Source organism: Cebidichthys violaceus, unplaced genomic scaffold, assembly GCF_023349555.1.
Source record: "Cebidichthys violaceus isolate CVI_PGR_0920_01 unplaced genomic scaffold, fCebVio1.0.p SCAF_28, whole genome shotgun sequence".
Lineage (NCBI taxonomy): Eukaryota > Metazoa > Chordata > Actinopteri > Perciformes > Stichaeidae > Cebidichthys > Cebidichthys violaceus.
In genome coordinates, this window is record NW_027176461.1 from 5122477 (window position 1) to 5147436 (window position 24960).

At 45.2% G+C, this 24960-nt stretch overlaps 2 protein-coding genes across 3 annotated transcripts in view; both read right to left on the reverse strand.

Moving 5' to 3' along the window:
• Window positions 1–655: 655 nt before the first annotated feature.
• On the reverse strand, window positions 656–7188 carry pomt2 (protein-O-mannosyltransferase 2). 2 transcript variants are annotated; one of them, XM_068721868.1, is made up of 21 exons: window positions 6412–7188; window positions 6244–6328; window positions 6041–6145; window positions 5835–5943; window positions 5640–5742; window positions 5004–5163; window positions 4784–4890; window positions 4615–4697; window positions 4313–4422; window positions 4160–4226; window positions 4011–4071; window positions 3847–3925; window positions 3601–3752; window positions 2952–3043; window positions 2777–2853; window positions 2630–2701; window positions 2465–2524; window positions 2262–2367; window positions 2013–2153; window positions 1566–1677; window positions 656–1466 (listed from the first exon to the last, which is right to left on the reverse strand). In XM_068721868.1, exons 1-21 carry the CDS (start codon window positions 6684–6686, stop codon window positions 1361–1363), a joined length of 2262 nt encoding a protein of 753 aa, XP_068577969.1. In that variant the 5' UTR covers window positions 6687–7188; the 3' UTR covers window positions 656–1360. The 2 variants fall into 2 exon arrangements, 1 of the variants encoding a protein (XP_068577969.1); XR_011103811.1 differs by having other exon boundaries at window positions 1378–1466; window positions 2013–2148.
• A 907-nt stretch (window positions 7189–8095) lies between these two features.
• The window catches only part of LOC137880432 (latent-transforming growth factor beta-binding protein 2-like), a 74365-nt gene continuing 57500 nt past the window's right edge, over window positions 8096–24960 (reverse strand). Inside the window, exons 27-41 of the mRNA XM_068721803.1 lie at window positions 24764–24889; window positions 24348–24467; window positions 24055–24180; window positions 22204–22326; window positions 21346–21474; window positions 15910–16038; window positions 15164–15298; window positions 14054–14260; window positions 13867–13956; window positions 13412–13540; window positions 13145–13285; window positions 12754–12927; window positions 12373–12642; window positions 11911–12060; window positions 8096–10320 (exon numbers count right to left, since the gene is read on the reverse strand). Of these exons, the coding sequence (XP_068577904.1) occupies window positions 10145–10320; window positions 11911–12060; window positions 12373–12642; window positions 12754–12927; window positions 13145–13285; window positions 13412–13540; window positions 13867–13956; window positions 14054–14260; window positions 15164–15298; window positions 15910–16038; window positions 21346–21474; window positions 22204–22326; window positions 24055–24180; window positions 24348–24467; window positions 24764–24889 (2225 nt within the window). The 3' untranslated portion in view covers window positions 8096–10144. The remainder of the gene's footprint in view (window positions 10321–11910; window positions 12061–12372; window positions 12643–12753; window positions 12928–13144; window positions 13286–13411; window positions 13541–13866; window positions 13957–14053; window positions 14261–15163; window positions 15299–15909; window positions 16039–21345; window positions 21475–22203; window positions 22327–24054; window positions 24181–24347; window positions 24468–24763; window positions 24890–24960) is intronic.

Genomic DNA, 24960 nt, shown 5'->3' on the forward strand with positions numbered 1-24960 from the left:
ATGCAGCGTCGAGGTGATGACAGACGTATACAAATACATTAAGTACATATGTGCTTTTTGGCTGGATGGGGTCAGTACTACATTAACATTTACAGTATAACCACATCCTTTTTTTTATTACACAAATAAGTTAATACTAGTATGTCAAGCAATCTGTCGTAATCTAAATGTCTCTTTTATTACTTTGGGGAATATATAAATTCCATATAATTAATGCAGTGGAGTTTCTGAGAGAACCAGACTATAAGCAGTAATGTTCACATCTTAGTGGCTTTATTTAAAGTGACTTAAAGTAGTTTTGTGTTGCCTCTGCTGTAGTAATATGCAGAAGTTATGACATTCTTAAGGAGTTCAGTTTCATCCACACCCAAACTAAGAGCAGCCTCAAATAAGTGAAGATCTCAGATGACAATCACAATTGTGCCAATGGAATCTTTTGCATGATTGCAATACTTTTCTTTTCTTCTATTTATTACATATTTGGAGGCATATCATGTATTACTGAACCCGTCTGTAACTCATTATTTCTGCATATCTGGGACAGAACATTCTTGGAAAAAGCGATGTTCAATCTCAAGATGCTCTGCAATTAAATAAAATAACAAAATACAGTCCAGAGGAAATACTGATGATATGAACATAAATAAGCACAGACTACAAGAATATCACCGTTTAATGATCAAACTGAAATGTTCGTGACACTGAGAGTCAGTAGTAGTATTGTGATGTAAAAACAGAGGCTAGTACTGGACAATACAATATAAAAATACAGTCTCTGATAGCCTATTACTGTGTAACAAAAAGTGTTCTCTTCAAAACTGACCAACACGGAGATGCAACATTTCAACTTTTTTCAGATTTCCTTCATTACTTCCTCTCAGGCACTTTAGCTTACATCACTGTGACATACAGTATAAACACACACACACACACACACACACACACACACACACACACACACACACACACACACACACACACACACACACACACACACACACACACACACACACACACACACACACACACGTCCAAGATGTAAGAGGTGTTAAGCGAGTTAAGGCAGCTTGGTGATGAACAGTGTTGAGAACTTCACTCTCTTAATACTCAACAACACTCTGGCTTCCATATTGCACTAATTCAGGTCGGTTTCATGAAGCACTCTTTACACATTATAGAATACTTGAAAATGTTGAGACACATAAATACGTGGAGAGGTCGAGATTCGATAGCAGTGTGTGCAGTCGGTACCTTTACGAAAATGATCTTATTTATGTAAACACAACGTGAAACCATAAGTCGGTTGATTAAAGTCCCTCATATTCATAACAATATTAGTGTCTTCTTCGTGCACGGCTGACTAGAACTCCCAGGAGTCCATCCACTTCAGGCCAGCCATGGCGCTGCCCGGCTCGTGTGCCAGAGGACCCGTCATGCCGTAGGAGAGAGGATGGAACAGGTAGAAACTAACAAAGCGAAAAAATTGGATTACAAAAAACATCTTAAAGTAGAAAATGAGTTATGTGGTAATCTACAACCAGGCTAGCTGTTTCCTGTCGTCTCACCTGTAAAGAACACTGAACAGAAGCGCCACCTGTCCGAGTCTCTGCAGCCAATCAGAATACGGCGGGTGGAGCAGCAGGTCAGTGCTTTTCAACAGAACGTCGAATGTAATTCCTGTGAAAAAACGAACAGAAGGCTATAACACTGTGACCAACATGACTGCTTAGTTTTTTTTTCTCCAGGAGTTTAGAAAATCGAACCCAGATCGTGCTCTATCATCTGAAATCTCCATAATGCTTTGGGGGGATCTAAACAGGAAGTAAAATGTTGCCATTGAGTCACTGAGCTGTAGGCTATAGGCTGTAGGTCCTATGTTTGGTACCTATGGCAGGTCCATTAATTGCCTTTCACATCATGTGGTGTCTTTGCATCACGTGTGTGTCCCCCCCCCCCCCGAAAACCTCTGCTCAATATAAAGGAAGCAGTCGTAATGCAGTGAGAGTTGGTACCTGTTAGCATGCTGCTGAAGAGCATTGCAGGGAAGTAGTGGTGGTAGTAGAGGACACGCCCCATTGTGTAGAAAGGTGCATAGTGCAGCAGCCAACCAAGGAGCAGCAGTCCTCCTTCTCTCATTAGCACCAGAGCCTGCTCTGAATGACAGAGTGGAGTACAGATACAGTTATTTGATTGTTTAAATCATGCTTTTACTGCTGCTGATCAGTCAGTCAGTCAGTCAGTCAGTCAGTCAGTAATCTTACCTATTCTTTTTTGGCCCAATGAGAAACCTCTTTGGAGGGCTATGGACGCCACTGCCACCATGATAGGATACAATCCCAAACTGGCCACGTTGAGCCACCACACCACCTGAAGAAAAGAGGATTTAACCACGAGAGAGTTCATGTGCGTTGGGTCAGAGAAGAGCGACGACAGGAAACATGAAGCAAGCTGAAGACAGACTCACAGGGTTCCCCAGCAGGTAAACACGATACTCTGTGTCATTCACTCCAGAAAACCTCAAGCCCTGGTACATCAATAAAACAAAGAACATTTTCGTCGTTAAAAGTGCTCATGCATTCAATTAGAATTGTACAAAAACAAACTTTATGATGTAGTTAATTCAAAGCACCTGGTAGTTGATGGGCCAATGCCAGGGTTTTGAGTTCATCTCATTGTCTTTCGGTTTCAAGCCACTGTTACCCTAAAACGACACATCTACTGTCAATAAATGAGATAGAACGCAGACGGATGAGCAACGTCTCTCGTTGGTTCTTACTCTTATCATGACAATGTGGGACTCCAGCAAGATCTCCAGAAAATGGGGCTTCAGCACAGACAGACTGATGTTGGGCACTGCCAAGAACACAGGAGAGCAGAGGGAACGTGTCGGTTAGCGTCACGGAGCGTAGACAGAAACGCAGGAGCACAAGGGGGGGGGGGGGTTCTCTTACGTTTGGGGTTGATGTGATCTTCGATGTTCCACTGAGAGCTCGGAGTCTCCTTCAAGTAGGGACTGCAGGTCACCTCCACCTGCTCCCAGCCCCTGAGCACAAACAAAGAGCCTTCTTTGACCGGCCATATATATATATATATATAAAATCAGTAATCACTAGAAGAGCTTAGATAATATGATGTTTGGATATAAAAAAATTGGTTCCTGCTTCACTAATGTGAGGGTTCGCTGCTGTCCTTATTTTTTTTTTAATAATCATGAATTATGAATAAAACGTTCCCTTGGGACTCTGGGTAATCCTGACAGCATTTCTCACTATATTCAGAATCTTTACAAAACAATCAAATGAGTAATGTACAACAATAGTTAGAAATAAGTTCTACCTCAGCCAATTTCTACAATATAATACATAATAATAATAATAATACATAATATATAGTATATTAATATACAGTCACAGGGGACATTGTTCTGCATTGAGTACTTTTATTTGAATATTTTAAGTACATTTCCTGATTACGCTGACATACTTTTCGATGCAGAAGAGTGTATTCTTAGTGTGTATTAGTACTTTAACTGAAGTAGAGGATCTTAATACTTCCTACCCTACTGTACATAGTGAGTCTGGAACAGCAGACTAGTTTTACCACTTTGGGAGAGTCTTTCCAGACGAGTAAAGCACACAGCCGGTGGCTCGGTGCAGAAAGCGGACTTTGCTTCGCAGCACCTTCACCAGGTCTCCCTTCCGGCCTCCACACACCTCCACCTGCCACAGGTCGTTGGTGTCACCTGTGCCATTCTGAGAACGGGCCAAAAGGTAACATCCCTACAGTCAACCGTACAGAGCAGGAAAGTGCTAAAAAAAACCCAAACAGAGTAGTAAGTCCACTCACGACGCCATAGCCTGTGACCTGGAAGTGTTTCTTGGTCAGAGGAGCCTCGTGGAGGTGACCGTGAAGATTACGGGTTGTTCTGAAAAGGACCGGGATCGACATCGAGATGTGAGACATCCTTTTGAATCGGTGGTCGTTATGCAACACGTCTTTCATGAACTTACTCTTTGTGCTCCAGTCGAATGACGTCGCCATGACGAACCAGATCAGGGGTCCCAGATCGAGCTGAGCAGAGATGAAACAACAAGAGGTTCGTACATTACTTCCTCGTGACCGATATCCCTAAAACAGTGAATCAAATGCATCGTCTCACATTCGTTATGGTCCTGTCTGTGAACAAGCCACAGGTTGTTGTAGTCCTTATGGAGATACGCTGTCACCTGAAAGGAAACGGCAGAGGAAAAAAGTAAACACAATGGTGATAATGAGACGATTCATTATGTGTGAGAATGTTTTCCATTTGAACCTGCTGCTGCCTCGCTCCCACTCCCTCTGGGTACAAGTGCCAATGAGAGTGCAAATAGCCTCCAGCAATACGGAGGTTTTTCACTGTGATGGTGGAGCCATAAGCCAGGTCTACATCAGAAGAACAAGATATTGCCCCAAATGATTACAAAACTCAAGAAACATTTAAAACAAAACGACTCTTGAAACGTAGTTTGAATGACCAAGGAACCGTCACAATAGCCGATAACGGAACTGGGTATAAAATAGAACAATACGCGTTAATATTAAAAACTTTGTAAAGACAGTAAAAGACACACTCACACTCAGGCATGGAGGCATTGTGTAGATTGTTCCCGATTAGTCGGGACTGAAAGGCTGAACTGAAGAAGCCGTCGCCCGGTCCGCTGGTGAGAGGAAACCATGGTGATTACCCAAGAACGGTGTAGACGTCTCCATGCAATACAAGGCAACGCGTAGCAATCAGACACACCTTTTGTTCAGCACAACAAAGTGGACGGCAAAGATTGTAACATAGAGGAAGAGCGGAAGCAGGATGAGTCCAACAACCCGAGCCAGGAAGTGCTTCGTAATGTCCACCTGGAGCCGGAAAAAATAAAAATAAAAATAATCACAGAGCAGTAAATCTCCTGTCGCTGCTCATCAACGCACTCAGTTCCCACACCGCCATGCAAGAATATGCTGCCGTTTACCAGCGAGAGGCTCAGGTCTCCCAGAAGTCTCCAGAGGTCCCAGACTGTGTTCAGGCCCACCAGCAGGATGACAAACAGACCCACAAACTTCACCCCCAACGCCCCAGCAAGGTTCACACCAGTCAGTACCAGCCACAGCCACCAGTACCAAGAAAAAGGCCTGAAAACAAACAGCACAACACTCTGCTTAATAATAAATAATAATAAATGATGAGCAGGCATGTTTTATTCTTGTTGGAAGACTGATCGGTGTTGTTTTACGACTGTAACTGCAATTATTTCATCATACCGATTCATCTTTTTTTTCCCTAGCAATCAGTTAATTAGTTGGTCAACAAAACCTCACAAATAAAGATGGGGCCAAAACGAGGTTTTAAATCTAATTATTTTGAACAAAAAAAAGCAATATTAAATGTGGAATGATGTGAAACAGGAAATGAGAAAGTCATCTTATATGAGTAGTTGAAACTAGCATACGTGTGGCAATTTTTTTTACCAAAACAAAAGAGTAATAATTGATGATTAACTGGCTGAATTTATCAACTATAGTCATCCATTAGCTCACTGTTATTGCATTGCATAGGACAAGGCAGAAACACTAATAAATAAAAGTCTGAGTTGGTGTGCTGCCTGTACCTCTGCTGCTTGAACTTGACCATGCTCAGCACAGCTGCCATGATGAAGAACAGCAGTATGGGGTCCAACAGGATGTACTGGGAAATGGTGATGCAGCCAGTGTCTGTCAGGAAGGGAGGACATAAAGCACAAGGACATTTCAAAATTGCTGCCTGTGAAGATCAGTGAACGAGACGTAAAAGGATGATTTCTCACCAAATATGAGCAGGGTGGCAGTGATGAGAGCAGCAGTGTGCGACTGAGATAGCTCCAGCACTGTGAGGTAGGCAAAGATTGGGAGAAAGGAGCCCAACGCGGCACAGAACTGTCGGGGCGAGAGGACAGGACAGGCGTATCAGCAGCCCTAATGTCTTGTTAATCAATAAGAAAAGAGCGTTCTTGTGTGGAAAAACACAGCATACTCCTCTCATCCCCCAGTAGTTGTGGCGTTCATATTTATCCCCCGGCTTCACGAAAGGAAAGGTGCCGTCGTAACCCGTCATGTAACCGGCGAGGCCGATCAGCATCTGCGACAGATGAATGGGAGATCAATACTCATAGTGGAGAGGTCCCCCCCCCCCCCCCCATGAAGACAGGACAGGAGAGGGATCCTTTGTGATCTCACTTTTCCAAGAGGAGGATGGACATCGAAGAAGAAGGTCCTGTTGATGTAGTAGCTTCCCATCTTTCCGAAGTGCGTCTCATCCCAGCTGAAACGTGGACACCGCCGTGTTAAAAATGACACACACTACAGATGAACGCAATCTACACTGCATGCAGGACTTTGACTCACCACACATGAGGGGGCTCTGCTATCTTGTAGAGGCGTGTAGAGAACGACAGCCCCACCACCAACATCAGCAGCACGCCACTGCTTTGGGGATCCTTACTGAAGGTCCCTGATGTCCCATTTGAAGACTGAGTGACGTCTTGTCCAGCAGTTTGGCTGTTTGTGTCCTTGGACGGGGTTTGGAGGGGCTTTGCTGATGTGGGAAGTAGTTTCCTGTTTCGTAGTGCTGAAGTGTCCCCTGCTGTGTTCAAGTGTGTGAAGCATTCTTCCTTTGCCATTAGGAAATGACACCTTTAATAAACTGGACCAGACCCGCTTCCAAACCGCGTAACGTCAAGTCTAATATAACGCTACCTAACGTTTGATGATATATTAAAAAACAGCTAATAAATGGGTTTTATGTAGGAGATGTAAAGCTGTGCTGTCTGGGGCAAATAACAACATTTAGCACAGCTAACGTTAGATATTAGCTAGAGTTAATACGTCAACACTGTATATAAAAACAGGCGGTATTGACAGTGAATTACTCACCTTTCCAAGTCAACAAATGATCACTTATTACAGTATCTGTTACATCGCAGCTAAGCTATTAACCCTTTCCTAACGATAACATTCCTTTCCTAGCTTGCTAAACCAAGTGTCCGCTCGTCTAAAAGGCGGCATTCCGCACAATAATACGTGACAGATGACTAACCGTCTCCTTCGCCTCAAATAACCGTTTTATCATTCAAAGGTTGGCATTAGCATCACAGTTGGAGCACGAGAGGTACGGTAGCGCGAGTCAACGGAACACGTATGAAGCGAGGTGGTTTCTGGGAGGTGTGTGCTACTGTTTACGTTATGTGAACGTGGGGCGTTGAAGGGTAAACACAATTTCCCAGAATCCTTCTGGATTATTTCCCTGGTTAACCAATGGGGAAAAAAGTCATGGAAAAATAATGGGGAAGCAGTGATGTAATGTGCTATTTGGCCGTTAGAGGGCGATGTAGTTCAATACATGATTCTGACAGAGAAATGAACAGAGATCAAACCGTAGACTAAATTATATTTTTTTCGTTTAAAAATGAATACAGTCGGCATTTCCGATCCCCAGAAATGTTAAGTTTGTCATTGAACACCAGTGGTAAGAAACTAAGAGCATTTGCTCAAGTAATTTATACTTAAAGTACAATTTGAGGTGCACTAATGTATTTTCATCTTGTGTTATCAATGCTTCTACATCACTATATTTCTATATAAATCTCAATATAAATAGTTATACAACAGTATATGAATCAGGTGAAATGCATCATAAAAAATGCTGATTACTTGCTAATATATAAAATATAATACTTCAATAATTCAACAACAATAGTGTTTACTAATACAACACTCTGAAAGGGTGCATTATAAATACTTTTGATAGCTGAAAGTACATTTGGTGGTAATAATTTCACTTGTAATGGAGTATTTATACCTTGAGGTATTACTACTTTTGTAAATGATCTGAATATGTCTTCCATCATTGCCAAACACACACCTCTGACCGCTTACATCCCACAATAATGTGCACACCCACACCCAGCTGTTCAAGAGCTCATCATTAGCACTCATAGTGTATGATGTACTACAAATAACACACTTACTGTTGTTGTTTTAAAACATTAAAAACATTTATTTTTTCAAAGAAGATTTTCAAAGAGACTGATATATTTTATGTTTTTATTTTGATGACTGATAGCGATTACAGTCAAGAGGTAAACAAAATGAATGCGCATGATATTTCCAATGACCACAGCTTTACAACAAGACATTTATCTCAAGTTATTTGCGGCTTTTTAAAAAAGGCTTTAAATATTCCAACTTGCCGATGATTTGAACGGCACAGTAAAGTACAGCGGACATCAAGTGGAAACATTTGTACAGCTTTAGGTTAATAGGTTATGAATGCATGTTAAGGGTATTAGTCATGAACTTATAGTCCTCGTCCAAAGTTGGAATTAAGACTTTTATGTTTCTGCGTTGCTGAGAAGTTCAGTCCATTAGACAGATAATGCCATTAAACCTGAATATAAAAGACAAAAAGGTATAAGTGAGAGTCCAGAAACCAAATGAGTAGGCTGATACTGATCTGTGATACATTCATGACATACGGATCCAACAGAGACTAAAAGAAATGATGTTCACAATTACTAATATTTAGCCTTAAAGTTGAGACATAAGTCGGTGCTTGCGTTTCAAAAGCATTGTCTTTGCAGTGAACTTGAAGAGACAAAACGTCTGTAATCAGAACAGTGCTGCCACTTCCAAAAAATATATATTTCATAGTCTGCTCCACAGGGCAGGGTATACACACACAGTTCCTCTGGTACAGTGTCAGCCACTCTCCTCATACATACAAAAGATATGCTTTAAAAAAAAAAAAAAAAAAAAAAAATGTACAGACACGTATAAATCTACAAAGCTATAATGCCAGATTTTTCTTACATTTTATGTTTTATGTCAAACAAAAAAATATTGGTATAATGCATTAAGAGAATATGTAACAAAAATAATACATAGTACTAGATCTGTACAAAACATACCAAACCTCTCCAACGAAGCCGGTGTCTTTACATGCATTCAGAGATGCAGACATGGGAATGGTCTGATGTGAGATCTGGGATCCTTTTGTGCTTGTGCGACGCTGGTACATTAAAAACTGATCTTTCATTTTAAGCTGCGATGTTTGAGCGTAACGTCAACTAAATCAACCTTCCTGTGGTTTCCAGAAGTTGGGCCAGAATGTAGCCTAGACTTTGATAAGTCAAAACAGAAGAATACAATGAGTAATACTGTGGGGATCGGCGACTGAGTCCATGTTTCCCTACTTAATTGCGGGTTTTAAGGTTGTGAAAAAATGGTGTCAAACAGAGGAAGGCATGTTATACCTATTGCACCTTTTTTTTTTTTTTTTAAATCATCATCATCATATACATCTACAGTCTTTTCCAGGTTCCACGTAAAGGCTGCCGTTGACTTCTCACTTGTTGGTCCGGAGATCCTTCAGCTCGTGGTTAATCTTGAAGAACAGAACAGGCGGTTGTGGTTAAAGTTCTTTTTTTGAATTTCGGATGTTTATTGAACCCGGCCAACGCTAAATACACGACCGAGTGAGAAAACTGGTGAGAGGTTTGACAGCGAGGCACAAACTGATTTACGAGTGGCTGATTTCTTCCTTTCTCCGACAAAAGACGTCCGTTATCTCCCCACGCTGTCTCTGAGGTCAATTACTGAGACAAATGAAACGAGAGGAATCAAGTATGCCCTCTGAAATAGGTCGCTTTTTATGTTTGCAGAGGCCCGTCATGCAAATGAAATAAATAACACAAAAAAAAAAAAAAAAAAAGTGACAGAGAAAATAATGTGGAAAATATATCTGCATATCAAATTGCCCGGGGGGTTTACTGAATAAAAAAAGATCAGTCCACAAAATCCCTTTAAGGCAAATGGATATCTGGTGAATACTAAATCCCATGTAATACATTCACTGCACAATTCCTGGTCCTGTTGAATGTGTGTGAGGGGGTATGGATGTGTTGTGTGCTTTTGTATCTCTGCGTCTGTATATGTGTGTGTGTGTGTGTGTGTGTGTGCAGGGAAACGAGTTTGGACGTCTCAGCGTTGCTGTTGGATGTTTAGTGCCAGGCCCCTGGGGAAAGGGGCAGAGGGGTGTAAGGTGATCGCTGAGGGGAGCAGGAGAAGCCGGCAGCCGGTCTCAGTTTCCTGTCTCCACCGGCTCAGACTCCGGGATCTCCGGGATGCACTTGTGGGGCTCTGCGGAGGCCACGAAGCCCGGCAAACAGGTGCACTTATACGACCCCTCTGCGTTGGTGCACTGCCCGTTCTGACACAAGGGCACCTTGTCGCTGATGTCCTCACACTCGTTTATGTCTGCAAGGAAAAGGAGACGCGACGAGTTAGTCAGCGAAAGGAGATTTCACGGCTGGAACATCTGCCTGCGCCACATCTGCTGCTGAGTGGCCTTATGGGTATATGAGGAGTGGGACACTGGAATGCTACAATCATTTATCATTTTGATTTCATTAGAACTTCCCTTCTTTCTTTTTTCCTCTTTTTTTTCCCCTTCCATGCTAACAAGGAAGATCATTTCCTAAAGAGGCCATTGATAATATAATAGTTTTTGGGGGATTTTCATATTATTCTTTAACTTCCCAGTAGTGTTCCTTATGTATTCAAATCAAAAAATAAAACATTTGGTCGAAGTACGTATTTGTTTTAGCGTCAAAATGATGTTGCTCCATAAAACAAAACCCCAGTCCACCTTTTTATGATTACTTTTCCGTAGTCAGTCATAATCAGCAGATTCATTGATTATGAAAATAATCATTAGTTGCATCCCTCTACAATCCCATGACAACTGGGCAGACTCCACATCCTGATAAAGATCATGTGACGTGATCAAAAAGCTCCACGGCAGCTTTTAACCGAGCTGAGGTTGTGGAAATCGTTACGCAATCGTGTGAGCAATAAACCAGAGTGTTTCAATTAGTTTCACAAAAGCTCACATTTGGAGGTACAGGGTTCTTTACTCGACACCGACGATAATGCCGCGTAATATTTCATCCTGTGTATCTTTAATCAAACATGAGGTCATGTTGCGTGTCGGCTAGATGGGCTCTGAACTTGATTTGCCAGCAGCTCGTCTCGAGCGGCGAGCTGTTGAGAGCGATGGTGACATTAACAATGCGTTGGATTAGGTTTCCTTTTGGCCTTGGGCTGATTTTTCTTTCCCTTTGTCAGCACGGGAGGTCTGATTGTCATTTCGTAGCCGTCCATCTCCGATGACCCTCCTTCTGTTTATGTCATGTTCTGCTGGGGAAAGCGGTGAGATGTATAAAAGGAGGCACGAGCTGCACAGCTCCCACATGTTTCCACAGGGTTGGAATTCAATCACTTTCCTGGGGAAAAAAAACGTCTGGCCTTGGAGCTGATAAGCTTGTACGCAGACAGAATATTGTAATCATAGCATTTCATTACAGTAAGTCAGTCTCACTTTCTTACTAAACAAACAAAGTACACTTAAAAGATATAGTATCTCATGTAATACACAGAGTGGCTAAGATTCAAGGTCTCCGTTCTCTTGGCAGAGCGCAACTAGGGACTTTCAGACCAAAGGGTAACGCACGATGGTTTTAAAAAGTACCCTGCTTTCATTAGTTTCCCATAAAACATAACTTAATGCAAGGTTGTTAAATTCAAAGCTTCTCCTTGAGCTTGATGATATACTGCACCAAGGGTTACCTCACTGAAATTAATCCAAGCCCTGGTTCCAAAAGACTTAAAACCCGAAGTTCACTGCGGCTGGATTTTTGAGATTCAACACCGCATTTTAAAACAAGATTAAATGACGTGATGGATTCCCTATTGAATGTAGAAAGTCCCTGAGCATTCCAGCTCGGAGCGCAGAGCCCACACGTGGGTGGTCCGTCGGGGGGGGGGGGGAGTCATCAAAAAACGCACCTATACAGGCCATCTTGTTCAGGTCGAGTTCGTAGCCGTCGAAGCAGTCGCAGGTGTAGCCTTCTCGCACGCGAACGCAGCGACCGTTTTCACAGCCGTTCAGGACTCCGCACTCCTCCGCTCGGAGGCCCTCAAAGCCATCGTAGCGCTCTGATTGGACACAGAAATGTGGAAGAAAGCACATCGAGCTCCGTAAGCGGTCTCTGGAGGTTCGTCACTTCAAAGGAGCCCTTTCACATTGTCACATCATTCTTCTATTGTCATTTAGAAATATCAGTGACAGACACATTAAGGCGGAGGCAAAACTTATATAATATTTCATAAATAAAGTTGTAATTTTCCATTATGATGACTTTGCACATCACTGGCGTCTTTAGGGAACCAATACTGGCGATCTACTGATTTACCAAATGCAATACAGCATATAGAATACTGTATATTGTACAGGATGCATTTACCCACCAGCATAGGAATCCACGGGTCGTGGCTGCTGCTCTCGTGGTCGGTGAATGGGAACACGGGGAAGTGGCTGCTGGACGCTGTAGTCGTTGTCATTGAAGAGAGGAATGCCCTCAGGGATGTCATAGGGTCCCGCAGGACCGCCGTAACTGTCCCAGTACGGAGGAACAAAAGACTCCTCCGGCCCCTCAAGACCGTACTCATATCCTGGCCTCTCTCTCAGACTGTCCGTGTCTCCTCCCCGAGGACGGTTGCACATCACTGCGTAGTCATCTGAATACAGCAGCACACGGCGGAGTTATATTTCGGACGCCAATGACAGCGACGTGTTAATACAAAGACAAGGAATTACAGTTGTTGTCTTATGTGCATCCGGCTTCTCACCGGAGTCTTTCCTGGGACAGAAGGCACACTGTCCGCTCCAGGCGATGCCCCACAGGCAGCAGCATTCGGTGTATGTACTTCTGCGTCCCTGCAGGGGTTGCGCACAGATGTTGTCCCCCTCGAGACGCTGCCAGCAAATATCCATGTGCACGTCGTGATCCGGCTCGAGAGTTTCTGGGAGATAGGATGAGGAGGGAGAGACGGCGTAAACTAAAGATCCAGCTGTTTGTATCACCTCAATATCATTCTGTGGTAGTGAGTTTTTTTTTTTTTTTTTTTTTACAGGTTTGCTCTCTGTTGATCACTACCTGATTAACAGCAGTAAAATAATATCTAAAATAATTCTACCACAGGGGAAACTTAACATTTCAATGTATTTTTGTTGTAACACCTTCTGTGGCGTTGAGGCCGATGCAGCGGCGGCGGGTGCTGTCCAGGACTAACGGAGGACTGCAGAAACAGTTGAAGGACCCGGCCGTGTTAACACACGCCCCATCTTCACAGGCGTTTCCAAAGCCGCACTCATCGTAATCTAGAAACACATTTAATACGAACGTATGAAGTAATGACGCACGAGATTCAGCATTTTAATCATAAAAGAGTAGCCAAAGCACTGGCAGGAGACACGGGACCAGTACTAATAGAAGCCATGTCTTACCCACACACTCAAGCCGGATGTTGTCGTAGTAGAATCCAGAGCGACAGTAGCAGGTGTAAGTAGAAAAGAGATTGGAACACTGTCCATTCTTACAGATGTCTGATCCAAACATCTCACACTCGTTTGCATCTGAGGGGAGACAGAGATTCACACCTTGGTGTTACATAAGTGAGATGGAAGGTAACAACAGGCAACAACAGTTATTCACTGCTGTAAAGAAGCCGTAAAGACATATAGGTCTATAGGTCAACGTAATTAGTCCGGTGTGAAGGCAGGTATACCATTAGGCCTTGGCTCGCTGTAGAGAGTGTGTCGTAAATGTCTTAAAAGGTTTATGCAGGTGGAAGTAAAATGGACATTGCACCTGTCTGTGCCAATGTAACTTTGTGTGTGAAGGGAAGCTATAAAAGCTCATGGATATCAATAAAATGAAAAGTATTCATGCTAGAAAGTACCTATGTAAGGGCGCTGTTCCAGATGTTGTGTGGCGGGGACAGGCAGGGGTAACAATCCACTGCCATGAGGGCACAGCTGGTTATACTCATCTGCAAAACAGAAATTGGATTCATTCGTGAAAGACAAGATGACACCGTATAATCCTCAACCCACTTTATTCCACAGAGTCAACACAGATTATCGCACCTCTTCCTGGGACAGGACAGGCGTGGACCTCGCAGTTGTCCCCCCAGCCGGCCCCCACCGTGCAGCAGCACTCCTGCTTGGTGGTGTTGCGAGACAAGACGTTGTCACAGAAGTTGGCGTCATTCAAGTTATAGTAGCACTCTTTCCTCTCCTCGGCTGAGGGAGAGGAACGAGGGACTCCAGCAGCGGGTGTCGGGTGCATATCAGCTGTGGAAGAACAAAGGAAGCAAAAAGGGAGGTCAGAGGTCTACAGAAGCAGGTCGACAGAAGGTCTACAGGGGGGAGGGGCAAACTGATAGAACCAGCTTGAACTCTAGTACATCGTCCACATGCCTCCCAGCAGGTAGTGCATTACCCTCGCCTGCCACTGCTGAGCCTGCTCATTTGTCCAAAGGCATGGGCTCAGGCATTTCGCCCTTAAGCTGCGGGCTTAGCCAAATGGAAACACTGGCATGTGAGTCAACACACCATTCACTCTCACATGATTGATTAACACACGTCAAAAGCAAACAGCGGAATGTGGCAAAAAGGTACACAGAGGCATAGCTGGGGTTTAGTGCCCAGGCAGAAGAAAAAACATCCCCGCTGAGGGCGCGCCGCCTAATAATGTAAATACGCCCCGATTCGTGTACACATACGCCTATCAAGATGGAGGCGTGATGGTGTTTCCATGACTCAAAAGCCCCTTTCTGTCATTCTGAAATCACAATACGTTGCATATCTGTAACCTCTGCACTTAAGATCATTTTAGCAACGGAAGAGAGCAATGTGTCTTTAGCGCTAATTGCAAACGGCTACACCTTGTCCCTGTTTGTCTTGGTGAGGAAACAGGTTTACAGTAACTAGGCACTTAGGTTATTTACCGGAGGAGTTACTTCATCATGCGTTCGAGGGATTAGACTAACAGAACCCACACAGACCACAACCCCAGCCTATAAATCAAATGGAAACAGCCAGGTCAAGAGACGTGGAGTAAGTCCTGTCCGCCTCGTCGCCCTTGTTTGGATAATGAGAGACGGCTCATTAAATCAGGGAAAACTCCGTCTCCCAATGATGGGATGGAGAATTAAGTCCCGTGGGTCACAGTGAGTGCTAGTCCTGCTCCATTACCCAGGGAGCGGCACTGGCTGGTGATGGGATCAAATTCCTCATTGTCGTTGGGGCAGATGCACAGGAAGCTGCCATCGAAGTTCTCACACAGGGCCTCCCCGCACAGCGCCAGGCTCATCTCGCACTCGTTCACGTCTGAGAGAGAGAGAGAGAGAGAGAGAGAGAGAGAGAGAGAGAGAGAGAGAGAGAGACAGGAGAGGAGGGCGTGAGGTCAGTAGGATCAGGCATGCGCCCCGGCAAGGTCGCAGCAAGATCACACAAAAAAAACGATCTGCGTCGTCTCGTTCTTCGAAGACAAATTCAGATCAGACAGCAAATAATGGATGAACGTGAACTCTGGATACAGACATTAATGTGTAGTGATCGAGTCCATATTGATTCTACATTTCTTTGTGTCCTCTAAAGTTGTGCCATGAATTAGGCGACCCTTTGTCGAAATGGTTCAAATCAGATTTTGGATTTAGGAACACACCTGGACCCTGTTTGTTTTCAGCAAACCGTACTCAAACAGGTGTGTAGAGCATTCGTCGGGGGACTATTTTCAGACGCGGCGTTATACACATTTGGTGCCCCAGTGAGTTCAACAATGTAGCTCTGTGGCAGAGATTCATCAGTACTTGTTGGTATGATTGATTCATTGTTAGTTTAGGTGATTTCATAGGAGTTTTAGAAAAATTGTATCACCTCACTTATTTTTTTAAAGAAGTAACGTACAAAAATGAGTCATTGAAGAGCAGTTTACAGACCGACACACTTGCTGATGTCTCCTGGCGGGTTGGTGTAGCCTTGGTCACACTGGCAGCGGAAGGAGCCGTCCGTGTTCTCGCAGAAGCCGTAGTTCCCACAGATGGTTTCGTTAACGCACTCGTCAACATCTGCAAGGCGAGAGCGCGCAGAGAGGTGAGCACGACATCCATATTCACAAGCTCACTCTCTGCGCAACAGACTTTCAAAACCGACTTTGTGAACACGACGGCGCTTTTCCCAAAAATAAACATCACCGCCGCTGAGACGTTACAGTAACAACATAAATCGCTGCCATCGTAAACATGCCGGCAACGGTGTACAGATTAGACAATTCATTAAAAGGCTTTTCAAACTTTAATGTTCGTCAATTCAGAGAGACTTTCTCTCCGCATTCGTCGAGCGTGGCGCCGTGGGTCTGGACGACTGAGTAAAGTGAGCGTTCTGGTGTCAATGGGGGTAAGAAGTGACAGTTAGGTCACCGGGATGTCGGCGAAGCGTAAGAGACGGAAGCGTTTACAGCGAGCAGCCAGCAGTCAGCGTTCGCCCCGGCGCTTTACAAGCAGTTGAGGAAAGATGGCTGACAGTTCAGGTTTGGCATGAAGAGATGTTTTGACAGCCACTCTTGACAGGAGTTGATTCCCATCCTAATCGATGAACATGTTTAAACCCATTTCAATGTGTTCGACTCCAGCTGTAGATCTCGAGTGGTGCTATGAAAGGATTTCTGAGCGTCCGACCAAAACCTGGCAGACGGCAGCCGACAGCAGTTTGTTGTTTGCGTGGCAATAAATCATAAAGCGCTTTTAATGAAACCAGTGAGGAGACTACATGCTGTATGTTAGTGTGCGACGGAGGAACGTGGATGTTGAGGCTGGTGACAATGGACCGTGTAACAGCGCTGCTGATTTACTACCACTCGCCGTTTAAAGGCAACATTTGGGAGCAATTTCTTGTTTCTTGGCGTCTTGAATATAGCGGGGAGGGGGGGGGGAGACTAGTGGAGGGCGAGTCTGACTGTTATTGTTTAATAAACAATCACAGAGTTGAGTTTAATGATCACATTTTAGTTACGTGGATTAGTTCTCTGGTCAGTTTGGTTTGCCACTGGTCAATGCGAACCTCTTAACTCTGCTTCAGGGCCACAGAACCAACGTTTGAGTTCTTGAGTTCTGCTGAACTTTTTTTTTATTGTGTTTACTTGTTCAGCGCATAAGCAGATGTTCTATTTATCGGTTTCAATCTCTGGTCTGTAACAGCATCTCCTGACCATACATTGAATGAACTTCAGAATCCACAAGTTGCACTTTTGAGTTAAGAAATAAAACAAAACAACTTCTGAAAGTCGCAAAGTTGGGAACATTATGACAGACAATTGACAATTGACAAGAACTGCACTGATGAAATTAGAGGACACACCACTTTTTATCTGTTCTATCAGAAGCCTGATTTAATTTGACCATTACGTTCAACGTTCCCACGACTAAAAAAAAACGGGGGAAACGTGCAGAACAACTTCCCAGACAGAAGTCAAGTCCAGTGGCATCGATTACAGCAAACTGGTTTATGGAGTGCAAAGCACAGTCGCTCACATATTGTCTAAACCGCTTTCATTTAGCCTCTGAGCACTCATAAAGGACGTAGCAACAGAAGACAGAGGGCCAGAAAAACCACAAGCCACTTGATGTGAACAGTGTGCTTTGGCCGGTGGCCCCCGTCTTCCCCTCCGACACAGGCCACTACTCTGTCAGGCTCGCTGGGGGACAAGTTCTCTGTCAGTCTTCCTGTCCTGACTTGGCCACTTCTCTAACATGCCTCAGGGGTCAGAGACAGGGGCTCCCACAAGCCAATAAAACTGCAGAGACAAAATTCCCTTTGTCATTTGTAAAAACCTTTAACGGGAAAGGCTGAAAAGGATTGCTAGAATAATAGACTCGTGGGCTCAAATGGCTGTGAGAGGATAGAGGGAGAATGGATGGACACATACTGAAAAACGCCAACTCATTGGATTTACATTTTGCAGCTGCGGATTGAAATGCCAAACCGGTGTAGAAGTTATCTGGATACTACAAGATATCACGAGTATTTGAAAAATAAGCTTTCGAGAATAATGTTCCCACAGCTCAATCAAGAGTGTTCTCAGAGTAAAGGCAAACGTATTGTATGTCAGAGTTTGAGGAACATTTCCTCAAGTGTGAAGAGCGTAAGTGGAGTTTGGAATGTTGGAATGACAACGGGCGCCAGCTGGGAGGTCTGGGAGGAGGACGATGAAAAAGGGTCGCCGCTAATACATAAAATAATCAGTGTCTGCAGGCCGATTTTCATTCATGTGTGACGCGGAACAAAATCTGTTGCAAACCACATGTTGTGATGAGACGCAATCAAGATCATCGTCCCGGGGAGGAATGAGAGCATCGAGACCGAAAACCATTTTTATGGCCTTTGATTTTCTGTGCATCTCACTCCGGCTGGAGGACTTTCAGTCGCAGCATTACTTGACCGGCCATCTGTCCTCCAAGGACAAAGTCAGTTTGCCGATGGTTTGAGGGGGGGAAAATGAATAATACGAAATAAGATAACTCCACCAAGAGCTAGTCTCACACCAGCAGGACATGGTGTTGCCTTTCTTAGTCTTTCCATGCAATAATCAGTTACGTCAGGACACACGCAGAGCCGTAAATTGCCTGGAGGGAAAATCTGAGGCAGGGAAGAGGGTGAGGAGTTCAGCTGAAATGGGCGGAGCTGAGGTTGTCCAATAGGCACCTATGCTAACGGTGGGACCCAGGAGGACCTGCTTCCTGGATCCGGTGATGCTGCGGTTGGGGGTGGGTGGTAGGGCGGATTAATGGTGTGGGTTAATCTGGAGCACATGGTGGCAGGCAACAAGAATATAGGAATCAGTGACTGTTGGCTCACCCTCCGCAGCCCACACTCCCGTATTCTCTGGGCAACCCCTCGTCTGATTGGACCCATGTGCAGAGAGGTCATTTCACACGCGACCGGGAGAAGATGATCGTTTTTCAAGGAAGCGTGTTTGTGCGCTTTATCTGACATTAAATCTACAACCTAACTACAGCGGAGGTCAAAGAAAAGCATCATCATACATCTGCACAAGAGCGTTATATCACACACACACACACACACACACACACACACACACACACACATGGTAAAGTCTTTACATTTCTATACGTTTAAAGGGTTGGGAGGTTAACGAGAGCGTGACCACAGACAATTTCCGCCTTTGAGCAAGCCTTATTAAAGACTAGGCCTAGCTTGAGGGAGTTTATGAGCATGATGGTGAATTAAAGCTAAAAAACAATGACCTGCAACTGCACACATACTGCCTTTTTTTTCCTATGCATGCCAAAAAGGAGCTCCGGGTACAGCATCACAGCAGAACTACAGGCCTCACAGCACAGTTGCCGCTGACGAGCTGCCGTGGAAGAAAAAAACAAAACCCTGTTTTCCCCTTTTTGTATTATGGTCTCTAAATCTAAACGAGTGCCGCGAGCTGAGCCAAAGACAACCGCTGCCCCTTCGAAAAATAAAAACGCCCCTCACAGAAACTGCAAATTACAGCGTCTGGCCTCTTCTTAAATATTTGATGATTTTTTTACAAGCAGACAAAAAAAAAAAAAAGCCCCGGAGTAATTGAGCTCCCTCCCCGGACTTTTATTGGGGTGACGGCAGCATCTCTCGTAATTTGCAATCGTGAGGTGAAACAAGCAACTATTGTGCGCAGCCTCTGAGGGTGAGAGGGCTCGGTTCTCAATCTGATGCAATGCTGAGCTGTATGACTGTTTACACCCATACAAAATAGTTAAACTGGGGGTTGTGTGGCACCGTAAGGGACAAATGCGAAGCTTTTTCGATCATGCGCCATGACAGATGACAAAATGTGTAAGTCACAGCACGTAACACGGCACTGATTTGAACCTATATGAGCTGCTTAGCAGTGTTTTGACTCTGGCACTAAAAGGAGCGGAGGTCAGCAGCTGCTTTCAATCCGCCCTTATCACACTACGGGCCCCCGGCACCCTTCAGCTGGTGCCAGACAGGCACCGCCATAAAGTGCAGCGAGGAGGCAGCTACACGTAGCCGGGAATCGGGGCGATGGAGGGGGGCGGAGGTCTGATCCGTCACCGATCAGCCATATTCTCCCCTGATCTCCATCTGTTGATGCTCCAATAAAAACTCAGGGTCATGAGAATATGTGAAGCCGCAACGCACTCCGAGTGCAATCTCTACGACGGTTACAGTCTCTGGTTCTCCTTCTCTACACACTAGTGTGGGGGGGGAGGTGCAAAACCCACAATTAACCACAAGCACACACACACACACACACACACACACACACACACACACACACACACACACACACACACACACACACACACACACACACACACACACACACTCGCACTCACAATCACCCGCACACACACACTCGCACTCGCACTCACAATCACCCGCAAACACCCACAGCCTCCATCCGCAGGCCAACACATCATTCCATTCGGATGCGCTCAGACTGCTTTCCTGTCCGGGTCTGTCACTCTCCGGTGACTGTTTGGATTCTGTCTTAATATGCGGAAAATATTTGGCCTTTTTGTTGTTATCTCTCAAATTTCTCATAAACCGGACTTGTTGTTTTATGGCGCTATGAGAGCAACAAAGAGGGATGAACTCAAATCGTTGTGCAACAAACCACATTAATATCTCAAGCCCAAAGGTGTCTTCTCCTGCCAGTAAATACAGAACGCTTCGTGCATTCTGGTGGTCGAGGAGATGTGTCTGTTGTTGTTGTTGGCCAACTGTGGGTCCAGTTGTAGCATGAATACAAACCTCAGCCAATCAATCCAGGTGACTGGCTAGGTTTGTGCTTATGCATTTATACATAGGGGAGGGAGAGAGGTAAGGCCCCAGACTATTCTCTCTCAAAAGGAGAACAGCGGTGATCGGGTTCCACTGTGTGTCTCTGCCAGAGACGCTTCATTAGTCCCCGTTGTCCCGAGGATGAGACCATTATCAGCCGCTGGCCTCACACTCCGCCTCCAATGACAGTGGACTCCTCTTTCTAAAGTGCCCCAATTTCAGAGGCCACTTTCCCTCTTCTCCTCCATGGACTCTTGTGCAGGATCCTAGAGCACCTGATATCCCTTTTTGATTCACATCAGCCTCTTTGCGTCTGCATGCCAAACAGATATCATTATCTATGCACAGAGGGAGATTCCTGTAGAGTATGTGGAGTTCGGAGTTGATTTGAGGCTACGCTCTCCTCTATCCTCTATCTTTAACTACAAATGGTCCATACATGCGACTATTTTTTGCTTCAGTCTAAAGGCATTTTGGCCTCAAATCGGCCCGTTTTTTTTTTTTGTCTGAACATAATTGGGTGTGCTAGGCCTTTAACTGTACGCGGTTTGACCACTCACCACAGCCTGTGGCGTCTTCTCCCTCGAGGCCAGGTTGGCAGCCCATGAAGCACCGGTAGGAGCCGATGGTGTTTTCGCAGCGCCAGGTACCACACACTGAGCTACCAAAGTCCTTGCACTCATTCTGGTCTGCACAGTGAAAGAGGGAGACAGAGAGAGACAGAGACAGATGTTGGTTACTAACTGACAAACAGAGGCACAAACGCAACCACATGTGCAATCAGACAGTAACACGGACGCATGCAACCCCGCACACACACACACACACACACACACACACACACACACACACACACACACACACACACACACACACATATTCCCTCCACTGTTGCTCCGCTTCCAGTGTAATGGCTGTACGGCAGGAGTCGGCCAGGAGGCCTGTGGTGTGGCTGTCCTCAGTAAACGCAGCAGGCAACGGGAATGGCCAAGAACAATATTATCACAGCAACCGAAGAACTTGTGAAGGAGCTAAAAGGGAGACGTTCCAGAGGGAGAAACACCTCCTGCTCACAATCGGGTCATTCATACTTCCCTCAGGGGAGAGGGAGTTCGTGGGCTCCAGCCACGTAATCCAGGCACCCCTCACTCTTGAGACCGTGGAGGAAAGCCTCTAAGCCAGGTTTGGACACTTTCACTGGAGCCCAGTCCCCAAATGCCTATAGATAATCAATCAAAGCCAAACCGCGCTTTACTGCGTACGCTTGAGCCTAAATGTAGCGTGACGATGAAAACTGCTAATGCTGACGTGTTGGTTTGCTCAGAGGGTAGAAACCTCAGAGCGGAGTTAGGGGTCAACATTCACCATGACACACACAACAGGACGTCACACGGGAGTTTTTTTTCATTCCGTCTCACCTTCGCAGTCGGCCGTGTCATCGTTGAACTTGAAACCAGCCTCACACAAGCACATGAAAGAGCCATCGGTGTTCAGACACTCGCCCCGGATGCAGACATTGTCTTTGCTGCATTCATCCACATCTGAGCAGAGGGGGAAAGAAAAGGCAGAGAAATTAAGAGAGATCATTAGAGGGTGCATCTTATCACTAAATATCCCCATATATCCTCTGTCTTGGTTAAGTCCACAGGGAACACCACTCCTTTCCATAAGTATCACAAAAAGAATGTGTAATCAAGCGCTTGTCTGAGCACAAGAGGCATTGGCCGTTTGGAGCACTTGGCAGTATACTGGCAAACAGGAAACAAAGGAGGAAAAAAAACAACATCTACCTCAGCTTTCAGGCTGAGAACGTTTCCCTCCGACTCGTATAAAATAATAATGAATGCGACATGCTTGATTAGCTGTAGATTAGTGCATAATTGCGGCATTACAGCATAACTTGTAAGGCACGTTAAAAGTTGGGGGAATAGCTAGAGAGCAGGGGGGGGATTCATCGCTGGGGAAAAGACCGTCTTCCTTTTCCAACCTTTGATAATCAGATGCATCTTTCAGAGACGACAAGGCAAACAGCTGTTTGCAAAGATAGGGAGGAGAAAAAACACAACGACCAAGACGATAAGTAAATACATAAATATGCTGTGAGCGGATCGCTTTGGAGTTAATTCAAGGACTTCAAAGCCTGTATTGAAAAGCACAGCAAGGTCATGGCACAAAACTGTTGACTTGAGATGCGTTTCAGTCCTTCAGTGCGTATGTTCTGTGTTTGCTGGTCAAGGACAAGCATCACTTTGCCCTCACCTGACTGAAACCATCTTTCATTCCCCTGAACTTGCATATCCTCATTCTCCCTTCTCCTCCCCCTGCAGGCTCATGTCAGAGGGGTCTGGCTTTTATTGTGTCAGCACTGTACACACTGCAAGAAAATACACGACAACTGCTGATTTATAGGATAATTAGAGCCCAGTATTTGTTGTGGCGGTCAGCCAAAGTACCTGATGCAGGCTGGACAGTTCGCTCAGAGTCTGTGTACGACATCTTAGGCACTCCAAGGCCGAAGCCTCAGTGGAAGAATGACCCTGCTCCAGGACTAAACCTAGTCCTCTCCTATAAGTCAAACTTGTCCATCAGAAGGACCATGCCAGCGTCTTGCGGGGACCTGGAACCCAGAGATCCGAACCTACCTGCTTCACATCCCGACAGGATATTTTACTGCCAGACATCCTGCCGTTTACTTAACTTCACCACTTACTGTACTTGCAAGACACACCAGGAATAACACTGATCCAATTCTGACATCCTAGCCAAAGTTATTTCATGTATTTTGAAAGCCAACGCTCCAGTTTGTTGAAATTAAAAGCCGTCCTTAGCTGATGATCAGGCTACATCTCCCCCCCTCCCCCCCCTCCATTGCTGTGACCAGTGGGTCGCTGGGTGCGGCTGGAAAAACATCAAACTAATGTCCGAACGGAGAGTGAGCTGAGACAGTTGATGAGGCCATGGCCCATTACACAGAAAGGCCGGCCTGAGCAGCCGTGCCAAGTGTCCCGGGCCTGGCCTCAGCACCCGGGGCAGTGTGGTCAGGACACCGTCTGTTACCCCGCCTGCACTCAATGAAGAAACATGTGCAAGCCAACAAGGATACTGTAACATGACTTGAGTAATATTGGCTAATTATTACATTATTACCAACTTTCTCCAATTTCGACTCTGCCTCACCCAATTACAGCAAAATAAAAACACCCATAAATTCATCAGAAAGACATATTTCCCATCGCTATTACTGCTCTTGCAGCAACGCGTTGCTGTACCTTGGCAGCCAGTCCTTCCATCGATGGTGGTATATCCGTCACGACAGATGCATGTGTAGGAGCCCTTAGTGTTCAGACAGTCAGCCTCTCCGCAGATCCCCACGACGGTTAAACACTCATTGATGTCTGTCACAAATACACGAACACAGCTGTGTCAAGATGCCAACATGAGGTAAGCCACGAGAAGCAGTTAACCACCAATAGTACATGTTAAGTGTCAGATGACTCAGAGTGTGTGTGTGTGTGTGTGTGTGTGTGTGTGTGTGTGTGTGTGTGTGTGTGTGTGTATATACCTCTGCAAGACGTCCCATCCACCAGCTCCAGACCAGCGGGGCAGAGGCAGTTATAGGAGCCGATGGTGTTGGTGCACTGGCCTCCCACACAGAGGCTGGGGTCCTCACATTCATTCACATCTGCATTGACACACACACACACACACACACACACACACACACACACACACACACACACACACACACACACACACACACACACACGGATGTCATCAGTATGACACATTCACACCAGCTGTAAATCACTGGGTCTCACTTCAAATTTGCCCAAGTTTTGTCGTTTGGATGACGAGCTTCCAGACCACAGTGAACATGTTAGAAAAGTGATGAATCATCTACAACGGCGAGTAATGACTCATTTGTACTACAGTAGGGCCACACTGTGCTGGAAACAAAACATCCCCGCTGTGTGGTACCTTCACACGAGAGCCCGTTGGGAGCCACTGTGAAGCCTGGGTCACAGGCCATGCAGGCGAAGGAGCCCTCTGTGTTGGTGCAAACACCCGTGGGGCAAACATCTGGCCTCTGGCACTCGTCGATGTCTAAGATGCAGAAGAAGAAGAAGAAAAGGTTGGCTATAGGTTATCATTTAAAGCAAAGAAACTCCCACTTT